General features: G+C 39.6%; 1 protein-coding gene across 19 annotated transcripts in view; it reads left to right on the top strand.

Annotated features, from left to right (window-relative positions):
• Positions 1-18,429, top strand: part of BDP1 (BDP1 general transcription factor IIIB subunit) — a 113,422-nt gene that overhangs the window by 82,122 nt on the left and 12,871 nt on the right. For 12 of the 19 annotated variants that reach the window (XR_010587399.2, XM_005557115.5, XM_005557110.5 and 9 more), the window contains 9 exons: positions 5,401-5,437; positions 5,920-6,012; positions 8,437-8,665; positions 9,089-9,249; positions 11,281-11,431; positions 11,649-11,829; positions 15,247-15,313; positions 16,009-16,195; positions 17,962-18,166. Coding sequence is in view for 13 of the 19 variants with exons in the window: in XM_005557115.5 (XP_005557172.3) it covers positions 5,401-5,437; positions 5,920-6,012; positions 8,437-8,665; positions 9,089-9,249; positions 11,281-11,431; positions 11,649-11,829; positions 15,247-15,313; positions 16,009-16,195; positions 17,962-18,166 (1,311 nt within the window). In the remaining 6 variants the exon portion in view is untranslated. Of the gene's footprint in view, positions 1-5,400; positions 5,438-5,919; positions 6,013-8,436; positions 8,666-9,088; positions 9,250-11,280; positions 11,432-11,648; positions 11,830-15,246; positions 15,314-16,008; positions 16,196-17,961; positions 18,167-18,429 lie in introns of those variants that run through there. The other 7 variants (XR_012413715.1, XR_012413716.1, XR_012413717.1 and 4 more) reach the window with 5 other exon arrangements.

Here is an 18,429-nt window from a genome sequence, read left to right on the forward strand (position 1 = left end):
GCTAATTTTTTTGTATTTTTAGTAGAGACAGGGTTTTACTGTGTTAGCCATGATGGTCTTGATCTCCTGACCTTGTGATCCACCTGCCTCGGGCTCCCAAAGTGCTGGGATTACAGGCATGAGCCACCGTGCCTGGCCGCTTTGTAATAAGTTTTTGAATTGGGAAGTGTGAGTTTTACTTTATTGTTTTTCGGAATGGTTTTGGCTATTGTGGGTCCCTTTCAATTTCATATGTATTTTATTTTTATTATGTTACATTTTTTTGGTACAGACAGGGCCCCACAGTGTTGCCCAGGCAGGTTTCAAACTCCTGGCCTCAAGTGATTCTCCCATCTCAGCTTCCGTAAGTGCTGAAATTTCAGACACGAGCCACTATCCCTGGCCCCATATGAATTTTGCCTCATATGAATTTTAAAATCAACTTGTCAGTTTCTGCAAAGCAGTCAGCTAGGAATCTTAGTGGGATTGCATTGCATCTGGAGATCAGTTTAAGGGATAATGCAATCTTAACAGTGTTGAGATTCTTGATCCAAGAATATGAGATCTTTCCCCATTTATTTAAATCTTCTTTACTTTTTTTTTTTTTTTTAATTTTTATTTTTAAGACAAGAGTCTTGCTCTGTCACCCGGGCTGGAATGCAGTGGTGCAATCTCGGCTCACTGTAACCTCCACCTCCTGGGTTCAAGCAATTCTTGCCTCAGCCTCCTGAGTAGCTTAGATTACAGGCATTTGTCACTACACCCAACTATTTTTTTGTATTTTTATTAGAAATGGGGTTTCACTATATTAGCCATACTGGTTCCCTGGCCTCAAGTGATTTGCCTGCTTTAGCCTTCCAAAGTACTCATGAGTGAGCCACCACACCTGGCTGATTTAGATCTTTTACTTTCAACAATGTTTTGTAGTTTTTAGCATATAAAGTTTGCACTTCTTTGTTAAATTTATTTCCAAGTATGTTATTTTTGTCACTATTGTGAATGGGATTGTTTTCTTTGTTTTTTTTTGGAGACGGAGTTTCCCTCTTATTGCCCAGGCTGGAGTGCAGTGGTGCCATCTTGGCTCTCCACAACCTCTGCCTCCCTGGTTCAAGTGATTCTCCTGCCTCAGCCTCCCGACTAGCTGAGATTACAGGCATATGCCACCACACCCTGCTAATTTTGTATTTTTAGTAGAGATGGGGTTTCTCCATGTTGGTCAGGCTAGTCTCAAAGTCCTGATCTCAGGTGATCCACCCACCCCGGCCTCCCAAAGTGCTGGGATTACAGGCATAAGCTGCTGTGCCCAGCCTGGGATTGTTTTCTTAATTTCATTTTTGGATTGTTCGTTGAAAGTGTGTAGAAATAAAAATGATTTTTGTATATTAGCTTTATATCCTGCAACAACTTTGGTAGATTCCTTAGGATTTTCTGTATGTCAAATCATGTCATCTGCAAATAAAGATAGTTTTACCTCGTTCTGTATTAGTTTCCTAGGATCACTATAACAAAGTACAGATGCTCCTCAACTTATGAGGAGATTACATCCTGATAAATCTATCATAAAATAACTATATATATATATATATTTTTTTTTTTTTTTAAAGACAGAGTCTCACTCTGTTGCCCAGGCTGGAGTTCAGTGGTGCCATCTCGGAGACTCGCTACACCCTCCGCCTCCCAGTTTCAAGTGATTCTCCTGCCTCAGCCTCCAGAGTAGCTGGGATTACAAGTGCCCGCCACCACACCCAGCTAATTTTTGTATTTTTAGTAGAGATGAGGTTTTACCATGTTGGTCAGGCTGGTCTCGAACTTCTGACCTCAGGTGATCTTCCCACCTTGGCCTCCCAAAATGCTGAGATTACAGGTGTGAACCACCGTGCCCAGCCTAAAATAAAAAATTTTAAGTCGGGTACTCTTTGAACTACCAAGTTGGTAGCTTTTACCCACAAAAAGTTCTCCAGGCACTTACAGAGATAAGAAAAACAAAACAAAACAAAACAGATTTATTCTCTCACAGCTTTAGAGTCTAGAAGTCTAAAATCAAGGTGTCACCAGTGTTGGTTCCTTCTGGAGGCTCTGAGAAAGAACCATCCCATGCCTTTCTCCTGCCTTCTGGTGGTAGCCAGCAGTCCTTATCATTTCTCAGCATGCAGCAGCATACTTCCACCTTCTGCCTCTATTACCACATGGCATTTTCCCTTTCTGTATGTGTATCCTGTCATCTTATAAGGAAAGGACACCAGTAATAATGGATTAGGACCAACTCTGATCTAGTATGACCTCATCTAAATTTGATTGTATCTACAAATACCGTATTTTTAAATAATGTCGTGTTCACATTATTTGGGATTAAGACTTTGACATATCTTTCTAGGGGACACAATTCAACCTTTGATACTTTCTTACCTGAATGCCTTTTATTTCTTTTTCTTGCCTAATTGCCCTGGCTGGAACCTATAGTTCAATGTTTAATAGAAGCGAGAGTGGGCATTTTGGTCTTATTCCTGATCTTAGGGGGCAAGTATCCAGTCTTTCATCATTTATTTTTTCATAATTGAGATTTTGTTGGTTGTGTTAAGGATCAGTACACAATTCTTCACATTTATACTGAAAATCTAAAAAGCCATGTATTGTAATTATTTTTAAAAGTTACTCCAGTGACTTTCCAGCTTAAAATTTGGAGGAAAGTTTTCATTAAAAGGCTATCAAGTGCTAGTATCCTTACATATTGATAAACTGTTACATACTTCCACAATTTGCAATTAAATAGCATATATACTACATACTTAAATTTTCAGTCTTTCACAGCACATTAACGAAGTTATTAGGAAAACAGGACTACCACAACCAAAGATTTATAGAGTGCACACAATTCTGATAGGGATTCCAAATTACTGGGATTACAGCCATGACCAAGGAATGGTTTTCTTTAGGAAGCAATTCTACTAAAAAACAACATGGGCCCAGGCGCGATGGCTCATGCCTGTAATCCTAGTAATTTGGAAGGTGGGAGGATCGCATGGTAGTTCAAGGTCAGTCTGGGCAACAGAGGGAGACCCTGTCTCTACAAATACGTTTTTTAAAAGTTGGCTAGGCATGTTGGCATGCACCTCTGGTCCCGGCTACTCTGGAGGCTGAGGCAGGAGGATCGCCTAGGCCCAGGAGGGTGAGGTTGCAGTGAGCTGTCGTTGCCACCACTGCACCCCAGTCTGGGCATCAGAGCAAGACTCTGTCTCAAACAAAACAGAACCAGGTTGGGCGCATTGACTCACGCCTATAATCGCAGCACTTTGGGAGGCTGAGGTGGGCAGATCACGAGATCAGGAGTTTGAGACCAGCCTGGGCAACATGGTGAAACCCCATCTCTACTAAAAATACAAAAAATCAGCCGGGCATGGTGGCGCACGCCTGTAATCCCAGCTACTTGGGAGGCTGAGGCAGGAGAATCGCTTGAACCCAGGAGGTGAAGGTTGCAGTGAGTGGAGATTGCGCCATTGCACTCTAGCCTAGGCAACAGAGCAAGACTCTGTCTCAAAAACAAAACAAACTAGCAAACTAAAGAACCAGAACCAAACCATGGGAATAAAAGTAACTAAAAAATTTCAAGACATCGGATGCAGGACTGTGACTCCATATTAATAGTTAATATAGTGGAAGGGTAAGCTGATACCTAAGACAGTCAAAGCCTCCCATAATTCAATATTCCACACTGTTTTCTGGTTGTACCAAAAAATAAACAACTGGCAAATGATTTTTACCCTTAAAAGCATTTACACTTAAAAAATGGGATGTGGTGGGATTCCTTTCTTCTTAAAAATGTTTCTAGAGTTACTAAAAAACTTGCATTTATGAAATAGTTGATAAAAATATTCCTCTGGAATGTACAAGAAGGGAGACAAGGACTATTGGTAAGACATGGTATATGATATTAATCAGACTTGGCTTTTTCTCTCCGGCTTCATCAGAGGCTGGACTTTCCTTGGTTTTTGTTTCTCTGTTTTCTGTAGGTAAATGTGATTTCTTGCTTAGCCACTTTGGTCTGTTTTCCCTTTGTTCCCCTTTTTTCTCTTGTTTGCACTTTTTTGTTTGGAGATTTATCCTTTCCTGCTGCCTTTTTTGGCTTTGTTTCCACTTATGCAGGAGCGGGTTTAGCTGACAGTCATACCAATCTCATGTTGGGCTCTTTCCTTCACTGCTCTTCTGCTGAGCTGATCTTTCTCTTGGGCATCTTGCGGCCGGGAGTGTGCGTGTTGGTGCCTGTGAGCCGCACCATGCTGAGAGCCTTCTCAAAGCTGGGCTGCCTGGCTGCTACCACTTCTCCTATCCTGTCTTATCATTAAGTGTAATGTTACTATGGGTTTTTCATAAATGTCCTTTACCAGGCTAAAGATGTTACTTTCCATTCCTAGTTTGTTGAATGTTTCTTTCATTAAAGGGTGTTGGAATTTGTCATGCTTTTTCCGCATTTATGGAGATGATCATGTGAATTTTGTTTTTTATTGTATTGATTTTTGGATGTTAAACCAACCTCGCTTCCCCAGGAAATATTCTAGGGTCATAATGTCTAATTTTTATACATTGTTGGATTTGGCTTGCTAGTATTTTATTGGTGATTTTTGTGTCCATATTCATAATAAATATTGGTCTGTACTTTTCTTGTGATGTCAGGAGCTGAAGTCCTACTCCCCTAGGGAAAAATGCTCTCCAGGTGGGACCTTGGGGACCGGGGGCCTTGTATTTTTGGGTGCAGCAGTTTGAGGTGGAGTCTCTGCCATGCTGAGCTGGGAGGAAGGAGAGAGAGAGCAGTTTTGGTTCACATAGACTCTCACCTTTGTTAGCAAATTTTCAGATTTTCTTGAACAGATATTTCTTCGTTTGCTTTTTGTCGCTAGGATCATTTTCAGAGGCTGTTAAATGTTTTGTTTTTAAAATCGGTTTCACTGAGGAGTGGGTCAGTGAAGCTTCTCAAGCTGTCGCTCTGGACATTGGTTCTGTAACTTCTTAATTTATTAAAATGCGTTTAAGTTTTAAGCTACGTAGGATTATAAAAATTTTGCAATACCCTTCAGGCCTTGGTTTCCATTGGTAAAAATTGGCAGCAGATATGACTAGAGTTGAAGGATTATGAAAATGAAGAAGTAAAGTAAGAATGGTAGACATACATAACAATATGATAAGAGTTAAAATTTGCACATAATACAATATAAAGATAAAATCAGGAGCAAGAGACACAAAAATTTTGCCTTTAAATTATTTCTGTTCTTGCTGGTGAAATTTTGTGAATAATTATAAATTAAGACAAACCAGTTTATGCTATTGTAACTCAAAGTATGGAAAGACCTCTAAAAATGTAGTGCGTGTTGAGAAACAGAACATGTTTGGAGAAATATTTAAGATATTACTTATTTTTTTCATTTTTAGGAAATGACCACAGGTGAACATATCCAAGATGAACCAGGTAACTGTTATCAAGGAAACTGCTAAGACTACCTTGATTAACACTAGTACAATCATTTAATAGTGGGGATAATAAATGAATCAGTTTGCTGGAGAGTTTAACAAAAAGATTCAGCTATTGAATGTGTTATCTCTGTGAGAAATGTGGATTCTTAGAATGTTATTTTAGAAGGTGAATTAAAAGTTAAATGTTTAAGAAATATTTGAGCGTTTCCTCTGGATCTGTACAAATGGGAGAGCATTTTCCTTGAAGATATTATTTAATGGGAGGGAGGCATGGTCAGTGAGTCAAAACCAACAGTGATGATTTATTTATCTGTAACATATAACCTGAACAAAAGACTACCCTATTAAGGGATTAATGGTTCAGAGGATATTGGAATCTGCTACTAGGAGATAAACACCTCAATTAAAAATATTTTTTAAGTGAACAGATTTCCAGATTCATTCTTTTGTTTTAATGTTGATATATTTCCTCACAAGGTACCAGTGATGGAAGCACTGAAGCTGCAATAACTTTACTTACAATGGGAGATCTAGTATTGCAATCAGAGATCAGTACTGAACAGGGTGATGGTAAGAATGAAAGCTAAGTCCTACCAAAAATAGAAACTTTTAAAACCTAACTTTTAAGAAATTATACCCACATTTGGCCGGGCGCGGTGGCTCAAGCCTGTAATCCCAGCACTTTGGGAGGCCGAGACGGGCGGATCATGAGGTCAGGAGATCGAGACCATCCTGGCTAACACAGTGAAACCCCGTCTCTACTAAAAATACAAAAACTTAGCCGGGCGAGGTGGCAGGCGCCTGTAGTCCCAGCTACTCGGGAGGCTGAGGTAGGAGAATGGCGTGAACCCGGGAGGCGGAGCTTGCAGTGAGCTGAGATCCGGCCACTGCACTCCAGCCTGGGTGACAGAGTGAGACTCCGTCTCAAAAAAAAAAAAAAAAAAAAAAAGAAATTATACCCACATTTGAGTAATAACCCTTTTACATTTGAAGTTGTCTCCATTTTGTTGTTCTTCCATAAAATGTGATATGTATATATTGATCTATCCACTATTTGACTACTGTTTAGGTATAGTGACAGCCAATTCAAGATCGTACACTTGGTTTATTAAGAATAATTTGTATTCAAGCCGGGCATGGTGGCTCACACCTGTAATCCCAGCACTTTGGGAGGTCAAGGCGGGTGGATCAGGAGGTCAGGAGATCAAGACCATCCTGGCTAACACTGTGAAACCCCATCTCTACTAAAAATACAAAAAATTAGCCGGTCATGGTGGCGGACGCCTATAGTCCCAGCTACTTGGGAGGCTGAGGCAGGAGAATGGCGTGAACCTGGAACCTGGGAGGTGGAGCTTGCAGTGAGCCGAGATTGCACCACTGCACTCCAGCCTGGGCAACAGAGCGAGACTGTGTCTCAAAAAATAAACAAACAAACAAATAAATAAATAAAAAGAATAATTCATATTCATGGAATAGTTGCTCTAGTGAATACTGCCATTACCATCATGAATGTCATTGGTTAACTGAGCTCATTGATCATTGATCACTTTATACATGTGTCTTTAGCCAAGGAGTTGCTGCTTGGGATGGTATTCACAATTAGATGACAAATACGGTACAAAGAGACAATAGCACTCATTGAAATAATTTAGTTTAAACTGTTCTCAGTTTGGACAGAGCCAAAAGATTTATCAACCAAGATTTTTAATTTATTAGACGGAAATCACAGACAGGTGATAAATCTTTACTATCTAACTATCTTTTAAGTGCATGAAATGAGTAATTATACTATTCCTGGTAATTATTTTGCTTGGTTATGAGTACTCTACCGTTCATTTTATTTACTTATTTATTTGAGACGGAGTTTGATTATGAGTAGCCTACCATTCATCTTTATTTATTTATTTATTTGAAGCAGAGTCTCACTTTTGTCACCCAGGCTGGAGTGCAATGGCGCAATCTCGGCTCGCTGCAACCTCTGCTGCCCAGGTTCAAGCAACTCTCCTGCCTCAGCCTCTCGAGTAGTTGGGATTACAGGCACCTGCCACCATGCCCAGCTAATTTTTGTGTTTTTAGTGGAGTTGGGGTTTCACTTGGCCAGGCTAGTCTCGAACTCCAGACCTCAGGTGATCCATCTGCCTTGGCCTCCCAAAGTGCTGGGATTACAGGCATGAGCCACTGCGCTAGCCTCCATTCATTTTAAGTAATAGACTTTTGGGCCGGATGCGGCAGCTCAAGCCTATAGTCCCAGCACTTTGGGAGGCCAAGGCTGGTGAATGCTTGACTTCAGGAGTGGAACTCTGTCTCTATAAAAAATACAAAAAATTAGACAGGCATGGTGGTGTACGCCTGTAGTGCTAGCTGCTTGGGAAGCTGAGGTGAGAGGATCGCTTGAGCTCAGGAGGTCAAGACTGCAGTGAGCTGAGATCGTGCCACTGCACTCCAGCCTGGGTGACAAAGTGAGACCCTGTCTCCAAAGTAGATAGGTAAAAACGTATTAGACTTTTAGGCTTGGAACCATATATTTATCAGGAAAGTCTCTGGTTTGTGTTCTGTATAGGGCTCCTTTCTTAGTGGCAGAGTATTGCAGTAGAGCCTGTCAGAAACATATAGAACATAAAGTACACATAGAACATAAAGGTTTTAAAAATCTTAAATGCTGGCAGTGCCGTCTATCTTGAAATCCATCTGAGATTATATAATTACTCAAAATAACAAAAGGACTCATTTTTACTAATAATTGCATAAAATTTCAGTCTATAAGGATTATTAAGCTCACAATAGGTCAAATCCCTGGCATGAAATAGGGAGATCATAAATTTAAATTTATAGCCAACAAGAGCAAACTTTATTTATTTTTTAAATCTTTTTCTATTGCTGCCACACAAATGAAGCAAACTTTAATAATACAGAATTTTACAGTTACTAAATGTTGAAGAATTTATTTTGAGCATCTAATTTGGTCCATTTTAATTTTTTTTTTTTTTTCTTCAGTAGGGGTATGTATACTTCCTCATGTACATTCAAAGGATAAAAGCCATATTCCTTTTAGCCTAGATAATGTAAATCACAAAATTGTTCATGAATGTCAGGAGCTTTCTTCACCTGTCATTACTACATCTCCTGCATCATTTGAAGAAAACAAGATTGTATTGGAGGAGCAAAGTTCCAGAGAAGAAATAAGTTTAATGGAGAAAGTAAAGGAGAATGCTACACCAACCAGGTTTATTTTAGTATTCAATTAATAAATATTACTAAAACCACCATCAAATTAGTTAATAGCTTTGAGTAATGCTTGTAAATGTAAAGTAGGCAATGCTAATTTCTTACCCTTTAAAGATGGACTGATTTTGATTTTAGGTTAATGGTTTGCATACTTAAATTATAGTAGTAAATGTTATATATCTTTGAAACTTTAATGAAATAGATTTATGTAAATGTCTCTGTTTTACAAATACAGACTGAATTCTCATCTTAAGACCTCTAGTAAAGTTACTACTTTGTAATTTTGGTGTGAGGAAATGAACACTTGTAGACAATGTGGCACCTAACAGGTCGTTCACTCTATCAGTGCTAGACAGACTGTATTAATGTGAGAGAGTAAGATCTAACGTGATTCATAAATTTCTCTATCTTCTGTTTTTAGGAATACAATTTCTAAAGTGACCAGTAATTTGAGAATAAGAAGTAGACTTGCCAAGCCTAAGCCAAATCTTCAGAAGACTTTAGGGACCAACAGGTTTGATGATCATCAGGAAATTTCCAGTTTGTGTGTAACCAAAGGAGAAGAAATGGAAACTCAAAGAGGTAAATTTTATTCTCTTAATATGTTGCAAAATCATTTTGGCACAAGAAATTACATTAACATTTCAAAGAAATATTTGGTCATTAAATTGTTTTAACTTACAATAAAATAGTTTCAAATTAAAAAGTAAGATGAGCTATAAAATAAATATCCATAAATCTACCAGTTGGTTTTAGTAATTAGTACCAGTTTGCTATATTTGTTTGATCAATTTTTTGTCTTTTTATTCTCTCTCTCTCTCTCATAGTTGACCCTTTAACTAGGGGCACTGACCTCCCCAAACAGTCAGAAATTTGTGTATAGGCTGGGTGCAGTGGCTTACACCTGTAGTTCCAGCATTTTGGGAGGCTTGAGCCCAGGAGTTGGAGGCCAGCCTGGACAACATAGTGAGACCCTGTCTCTTATGAATTGAAAACACACACACACATATATATATATATATATATATATTCGTGTATAACTTTTGTCTCCCCAAAAACTTACCTACTAATGACTTACTGTTGACCAGAAGCCTGATTGATAAAATAGTCAATTAACACATATTTTGTATTTTAGATGTGTTATATACTGTATTCTTATGATAAAATAGGCTGGAGAAAATTTTTTAAAAAAGATTTCTTTTTCTGTTTTTTCAACTGATGTCCTTGAGCCATAGAGAAATGAAAATGTTATTAAGAAAGTCAGGCTGGGGCTGGGCACAGTGGCTCACACCTGTAATCCCAGCACTTTGGGAGGCCAGGGCAGGCGGTTCACTTGACACCAGATGGGGCTGGGCAACAAGGCAGAACCCCATCTCTACAAAAGTACAAAAATTAGCCAGGCATGGTGGTGCATGCTTGTAGTCCTAGCTACTCAGGAGGCTGAGGTGGGAGTATCACCTGAGCCCCGGGGAGGTTGAGGTTGCAGTGAACTGTGATCATGCCAGTGTACTCCGGCCTGGGCAGCAGAGTGAGACTCCATATCAAATAAAGAAAAAAGAAAGTCAGGCTAGGCACGGTGGTGGTGCACACCTGAAATGCTAGCCCTTTGGGAGGCAGAGGCAGGAAGATCACGTGAGCGCAGGAGTTTTGAGACCAGCTTGGGCAATATAGGGAGACCTTGTCTCTACAAAATAATTTTAAGAAGTTAGCCAGACGTGGTGGCACACACCTGTGGTCCCAGCTACTCATAGGTTTGAGCTTGCAAGATCAGGTCTGCTGTAAATTGTGATATTGCCACTGCACTCTAGCCTGGGCGACAGAGCAAGACCCTGTCTTAAAGAAAAATAAAAGGAAGAAAATTATAAGGAAGAGAAAAAACATTTTCAGTACTGCATTGTATTTATCAGTACCAAAAGTTTATGTCAGCTGTTTACAAGATGAAACATCTGTCTAAAATGGTGGGCAACCCCAACTACAGGTGCCAATCTGTAATACATACCAAGCAATTCAGCTTTTTCTTATAATGTTAGGACTTTCCTCTGCTTCTTGGGAGTGCTTCCAGCATCATTAATGGCACTTTGTATGGGTCCCATGGTGTTATTCACAGTATTGCACTAAACATGATGAAAAATACAGGAGAACCATGAGAGGTCACCTTTTCTAAAACCTCTGCCGACATGCAGGATCAAATTACCTCTTCTATGTAGAAATCTCTTTTTCCCCCATTTGTGATGCTATTCTTTGCAGTGCAGCTCCTTCCTGAAGACTTCCTCTAAAGTGGAACTAGCCAAACCTCCGCGTACCCACCTCTAAGTCTCTTTTGTATGTTGGGTGTCTAATTATTGATGCTAGTACTATAAAGTGAGGATACAATTATCGTGGCAGCCAGGAGTGAACTATTTGCAGAACATGATTTATTAATCATCTGTTTTACTGTTCAAAAATCTATTAGCCAGGACTTTCTGCCGTGTGTGTAAGCCTGATTTGTGGAATGAGAGAAGTTTGGAAGAGTCACAGTATAGGGATCTTCCTTTTAAGAGGGTATATGTTTCTAATAGAGGGATTTTAGCTGTATTATTTTGGTCTGTATCGTAAGTCTGCTTTTTGTTTAAGAAACAGAGAAAAATGCTTCCAAAGCAACAGAATTGGAAAATAAAAACGTCGGACCAGTTACAACAGCAGAGAATAAGGATCAGAGCAAATTGGCATGTGTACATGGTATCAAAGGGACCAGTATTTCTCCAGAAGTAAACCTAACTGAAAGGTAAAAGAGGGAAGGGATTCTGAGATTCAGTTTATATTGTTTCAGCGATAGCCTTAAGTTGTGACTCTAAGAATTTGAAAAAGAAGTTCTGTTGCATTAAATATATTTTAAAAGTTTGAAAACCATTGAATTAGATGATCTTTTACACACCTAGCTCTAAAAATAATTCCATGATTTGCCCAATTTCAAATGATATGCATTCTTAACTCTCTTTCAGAAATGAAAATCAAGAAGCGAGCTCTCAGGAGGTTCACATGTTGTCAGTTGCTCCAGTTGCTTCCTCTGAGACAGGGCCCTGCACACTTGGTTTGGATAGGGGTCTTGGTGAAAATTCTGTTGAAGAGGCCCAGATAAAAGACTCTAAAGGAGACAGTGTGCTTATACTTCCTGTGCCAGAGGTAAAAGAATGTACAATATAATAAGGGATAGCAAGGTGTTTCCCTCCATTAAAAAAAATAAATAAATGAAAAGGTATAATTTACATACAATACACTTCACCTCTTATGTTCGTTTTTCTTTATTTCTTTTTTTTGAGACAGTCTTGGTCTGTTGCCCAGGCTGGAGTGCAGTGGTATGATCTCAGCTCACTGCAGCCTCTGCCTCCCAGGTTCAACAGATTCTTCTGCCTCAGCCTGCCAAGTAGCTGGGACTACAGGCATGTGTCACCACAGCTAGCTAGGTTTTGTATTTTTAGTAGAGACGGGGTTTGCCATATTGGCCAGGCTGGTCTTGAACTCCTGGCTTCAAGTGATCTGCCTGCGTTGGCCTCCAAAAGTGTTGGGATTACAGGCATGAGCCACTGCACCTGGCTAACTTCACCCTTTTTAGTGTACAGTTCTTCAGGTTTTTATAACTATGCAGTCATATAACCAATACATGAACAGTTCCATTAAAAAGTTCCCCAATTGAGAGAAGCCTTGGACTTGAAGAACATGTATACATTATCCAGTTAAAGGGAAAGGAACATGTGTGTGTAAAGAACAGGTGTGGACCAGGTGCAGTGGCTCAAACCTATAATGCCATTAAAAAAAAAAAAAAAAAAACCCAGGCATGGTGGCATTTGCCTGTAGTCCCAGCTACTCAGGAGGCTGAAGTGGGAGGATCACTTCAGCCTGGGAGGTAGAGGCTGCAGTGAGCTGTGGTCGCCATGCACTCCAGTCTGGGAGACAGAGTGAGACCCTGTCTCCAAGAACAAATAAGTATGAAATAGCATGTAAGTAATATGAGTGGAATATTAATGAAGAAAGTGATTAGAGATGAACTTAGAAAGGTAACCTGCAGACAGACCATAAAAGGATTTTTATGACTTGATAAGGAGTTTGGTTACATTTGAAGTTACGAGATTCCTCACCCCACCCTGACTTTTTAATTTTTGCTTTTTATTTTGAAATAATTTTAAACTTAGAGAAAAGTTACAAAAATCTTACAAAGAATTATCCCATACACTTCATTTTGATTCATCAATAGTTAATACTTTGCCTCATTTGTTTTTTTACTCTGCCTTGCTCTCCGTCTGTATAGATAAATACTTGGCTGGGTGGAGTAGCTCATGCCTGTAATCCCAGTATTTTGGGAGGCTGAGGCGGGCAGATCACCTGAGGTCAGGAGTTCAAGAACGGCTTGGCAAACAAGGTGAAACCCCATCATTACAAAAATTAGCCAGGCGTGGTGGCATGTACCTGTAATCCCAGCTAGTTGGGAGGCTGAGGTGTGAGAATTGCTTGAACTCAGGAGACGGAGGTTGCAGTGACCAAAGATTGCACCATTGTACTCCAGCCTGGGCAACAGAACAAGACTCTGTCTCAAAAAAAAAAACCAAAAAAACTGAATCATTTGAAAGTAACTGAGTCCATAAATACCTCATCTTGTATCTAATAAGGACAAGGAAGTTCTCTTACAGAGAAAGGACAGTACTGTTGTCACACTCAATATTACTACACTATGTAACATTGTCTCAGTGATATGTAATATACAGTTTCCATTCCAGTTTCCCTAGTTGTCCCAATCCTGTCCATTATAGCTTTTTTCTTTTTTAAACAGAGTCTTACTCTGTCAGCCAGGCTGGAGTGCAGTGGCACGATCTCGGCTCACTGCAACCTCCGCCTCCCAGGTTGAAATGATTCTTGTGCTTCAGCCTCCCGAGTAGCTGGGATTAAAGATGTGCGCCACCACACCTGACTAATTTTTTTGCATAATATTTTTAGAAGAGATGGGGTTTTGCTGTGTTGGCCAGGCTGGTCTTGAGCTCCTGGCCTCAAATGATTTGCCTACCTCAGCCTCCCAAAGTGCTGGGATTACAAGTGTGAGCCACCGCGCCTGGCCAGCTTTTTTTTTCTTTTTCTTAAATTCAAGATCCAATCAGGGCTCTCACACTACATTTGATTATCCTTTCTCCTTATTTTCCTTTAATCTAGAGTATTTTTCTTGTCTTTTTGTTCACAAAAGAAAAAGCAAGAAAAGTTTAGAACAGTCTAGGCTGGCCTACAATCTGGATTTCTTTTTTTTAATTGCTTCCTCATTACTAGATTCAACTTACATATTTTAGGGCAAGATTATTATATAGGTAATGACATGTTCTTCCTTTTATATCACATCGGGAGACACATGATGTCAGTTTGTCCCATTATTGGTGATGCTGACTGATCACTTGGCTAGAATGATACCTGCCAGATTTCTTCATTATAGTGGCATCTTTTCCATTCTGTATTAGTAATTTGTCAAATGGGACCAACGCAGCAAGCTGTCACCCTGTAGTTTTAATATCCATTGATGATTCTTGCCTTAATGAATTATTGACATTGTTGGTTGCAAAATGAGAGTTTTAAGATTTTAAGCAGGCCGGGCGCAATGGCTCACACCTGTAATCCCAGCACTTTGGGAGGCCAAGGCAGGCGGATCACAAGGTCAAGAAATCGAGATCATGCTGGCCAACATGGTGAAACCCCGTCTGTACTAAGAATACAAAAATTAGCTGGGCATGGTGGCATGCACCTGTAGTCCCAGCTACTCGGGAGGCTGAGGCAGGAGAATTGTTTGGACCCAGGACGGGGAGGGGCGGAGGCTGCAGTGAGCTGAGATTGCGCCACTGCACTCCAGCCTGGCGACAGAGCAAGACTGTCTCAAAAAAATAATAATAAAATAAAAGATTTTAAGCAGTAGAAACCCAGCATAGTGTCTTACACCTATAATCCCCGCACTTTTGGGAGGCTGAGGTGGGCGGATCACTTGAGCCCAGGAGTTTGGGACCAGCCTGGGCAACATGGCAAAACCCCATCTCTACCCCCGAAAAATTTTAAAAAAATTAGCCAGGTGTGGTGGCATGCATCTGTACTCCCAACTACTCAGGAGGTTGAGGTGGGAGGATCGCTTGAGCCCAGGAGGTGGAGGTTGTAGTGAGCTAAGAGATTTTAAGCAGTAGAGAATTACAGTCAGGATTGCATTTTAGAAAAACCATGTTTGCAGTTTTTTGGAAAACAGATTGGAGGGAACCATACTGGATTCAGGGAAAGCAGTTTGCCTCCATTCACATGTCACCTGCTAATAATACAAAGGCTGGTGTGATGGGAGTAGAGAAAAAGTTGTGGGGTTTGGGTCTCCCTATTCTGTCACTTCAAAAATCATTTCATAAAATGCACATATTTAACAATGTAGTCAGGATTCTTTGTATTAATATTTAAATAAATCAAAAGTTTATTGAAACAGCCTAAAGCTTCAAACACTTGAAAAGTATATATGGTTAGATGTTGTTGAGTTAATCTCTTCACTATATCATATTGACTTGGCCAACCTCACTCTTTCATTTTAATTTTTTATAGCAGTATACACCAACAAGTATTCCAGAAGTCCAACAAGAGAATATAATCAATCCTCAAGACCTAACAGGTATGATAATATGCTTCAGTGACATGTCATAGAACCTAATTGTATGATTTTTACCCCTTCTTTAACTATGGAAAAACACAAAACAGTTTTATTTTAGTCTATGCTGGCCTTAAATTTAAAAAGTTTTGTAGAAACACCTTGAAGTATTTTGCATATCAGTTTTGTTTTTCAGAGTCATAAATCTTTTCCATAGTATATCACCTTTATCCTTTATGAAATTACTTCTTGGGCCGGGCATGGTGGCTCACTCCTGTAATCCCAGCACTTTGGGAGGCTGAGGTGGGCAGATCACTTGAGGCCAGGAGTTCAAGACCAGCCTGGCCAACATGGCAAAACACCGTCTCTACTAAAAGTACAAAACTAGGCAGGCATGGTGGCACACACCTGTAATCCCAGCTACTTGGGAGGCTGAGGCACGAGAATCATTTGAACACAGGAGGCGGAGGTTGCAGTGAGCCGAGATTGTGCCACTGTATTTTAGCCTGGGCGACAGAGTGAGACTCTGTCTCCCCCCCAAAAAAAAAAAAGGAGGGAACTTACTTCCTCAGGCTGGGGGGTCGTGGCGGGGAGCATTTATTTATTTAATCTTGATGATAAGTTGTCCTGAAACTGTCTTTTTAGAAATGAAATAAATTAATGATATTCTGTTATTTCATAGTTGAGCTTTTTTATTACTAACTTTTAAACTTTAATAGTGAATCTAGTTGCTAATGTACCTCAAGATGGAGAAGATGAACAAGCCTTTATTTTAACTCTGGTGGAAATTCCAACCAATGCAGTAGAAGAATTTACTGATGCCACTGCACAGTTCATGCCAAACCCTTTACTGCCAGCTCCCATATTGGTCAAATCAGTGAATACTGAAGAAAGAGGTGACATGAGGTAATGAATGAGCAAAACTGTTTTCGCTAGGAGGAAAAGTGATTTATGAATTAAGTAGTATTGATTGAACAAACCATTCACCAATATTAGTTGTTATTGTTGTGGAAATCTTATTTATCTTGTTGTGGAAATCTTATTTATCATTTATGTGGTAAGTTAGAGAAGAAATGTAATGTGGTAGATTTTATATCTGATAAAGATGCCACTTAAATGTTTCATGTATTAGTTTTGTATGAAACTTGTTTATTAAGTTATTTTGAAAGCTAAAAATATTAACAGTCTAGATCATAAAATGATACCTGTTAAAAGTGCGGTTACTTTGTATAGACACACACGTATGAAACTGTGAAATATACATTCACAGAAAGTTGTGAAAATAGTACAGTGGTAATAAATACAGATTTTTTCTTAAGAGACAGGGACTTGCTTTGGTGCCTAGGCTAGAGTGCCAGGCTAAAGTGTAGTGGTGCCATCATAGTTCACTGCAGCCTGGAACTCCTGGGCTCAAGAGATCCTCCTGGCTGGATGTAGTGGCTTGCGCCTTTAATCTCAGTTCCTTGGGAGGCCGAGGTGGGAAGATCACCTGAGGTCAGGAGTTGAAGACCAGCCTGGTCAACATGGCAAAACTCCATCACTACTACAAATATAAAAATTAGCTGGGCATGGTGGCATACGCCTGTAATCCCAGCTACTCAGGAGGCGGAGGCAGGAGAACCACTTGAACCCAGGAAGTGGAGGTTGCAGTGAGCTGAGATTGCACCACTGCACTCTAGCCTGGGTGACAGAGTGAGAAAAAAGAAAAAAAGATCCTCCTGCCCCAGCCTTTCAAGTAGCTTCTCAGCTGCAGGTGCGCACCACCGTGCTTGGCTAATTTAAACATTTTTTTTTTTTTTTTCCCAGAGGTGGAGTCTTGCTCTGGTACCCAGGCTTGTCTCGAATTCCTGGCCTCATGCATTCCTCCCACTTTGGCCTCCCAAAGTGCTGAGATTACAGGCATGAGCCACTGTGTCCAGCTATTCCTGATACTCTTATATTTTTTTATTTTTATTTTTTGATACTCTTAATTCTTTATTTTGGAAGTAAGTTGTATCTTAACCACCATTAATTAAGATAATTGTCCATAGTGTAGCATTAGAAATTGAAGACTTTTATATTTTTATTTTTGGAGACAAGAGTCTTGCTCTGTCACCCAGGTGGAGTGCAGTGGTGTGATCTCAGCTCACTGTAACCTCCGCCTCCTGAGTTCAAGTAATTCTCGTGCCTAAGTCTCCCAAGTAGCCGGGACTATAGGTGTGTGCCACCACACCTGGCTAATTTTTTGTGTTTTTAGTAGAGATGAGGTTTCGCCATGTTGACCAGGCTGGTCTTAAACTCCTGACCTCAGGTAATACACCTGCCTTGGCCTCCCAAAGTGTTGGGATTACAGGCGTGAACCGCTGCACCTGGACTAGAAGGGACATTTTAGGTTAAACGTTTAACTTTACAATCAGGGAAAATACTATTAAATATTCAGATTTAATTCAATATTATGGAATTTAAGTTATAAGCCTTTAAGTATGAATGGAGCTCAAAACTATTAATAGCATTTTTGTGGCCATGGCCATGTATCTCTTTGTTAGTTTGGAGTTTTTTGGTTTTATTGGAATTTTCATTGGAATACCTCAGCCTTTAACCTTGTTATTGAAAGGATTTCTAGGATCATTAAAAAAAAAAGTATTAAATAACTTCTAATTCAGTGATTTAATATGTATTTCTTTTCTATGCAGTATTTGTTTACCAGCAACTTCAGTTGGTCAGGATGCCGTGGGTTTATCTATTTCTGGAAGAGATAATTCTAAAAAGCCTCCTGATAATTTGGATCTTATATCTAGGAAGAGATTTAAATGCAGGCTTGATGAAAATGACCACATTCCTCCTGCCAAAAAATGTTTGCTCACTTTAAGAGATGATTGTCAAGAATATACCTCTGAGGTAAGGTAGAATCATTAAGTAAGATGGCCATATTGCAACAGATCTGTTTCTATTTTTCCCTTTATTCTCTTTAAACTTTTAGATATGTATAAAGTTAGTTCTGACATTTATCATCATAAGTTATTCAAGTAAAACTGGTTTTGGATTATCACTTTTAACCAGTGATAAATGAAAATTGATGGAGAGTAATCAAGAAACTTATTCCCAGCTCTGTATTGGTGGCTAAAAATAAGACCAAAAGCATTGTATATGTCTGGATCTTG

The sequence above is a fragment of the Macaca fascicularis genome, chromosome 6 (genome assembly GCF_037993035.2).
Source record: "Macaca fascicularis isolate 582-1 chromosome 6, T2T-MFA8v1.1".
Taxonomy (NCBI): Eukaryota; Metazoa; Chordata; class Mammalia; order Primates; family Cercopithecidae; genus Macaca; species Macaca fascicularis.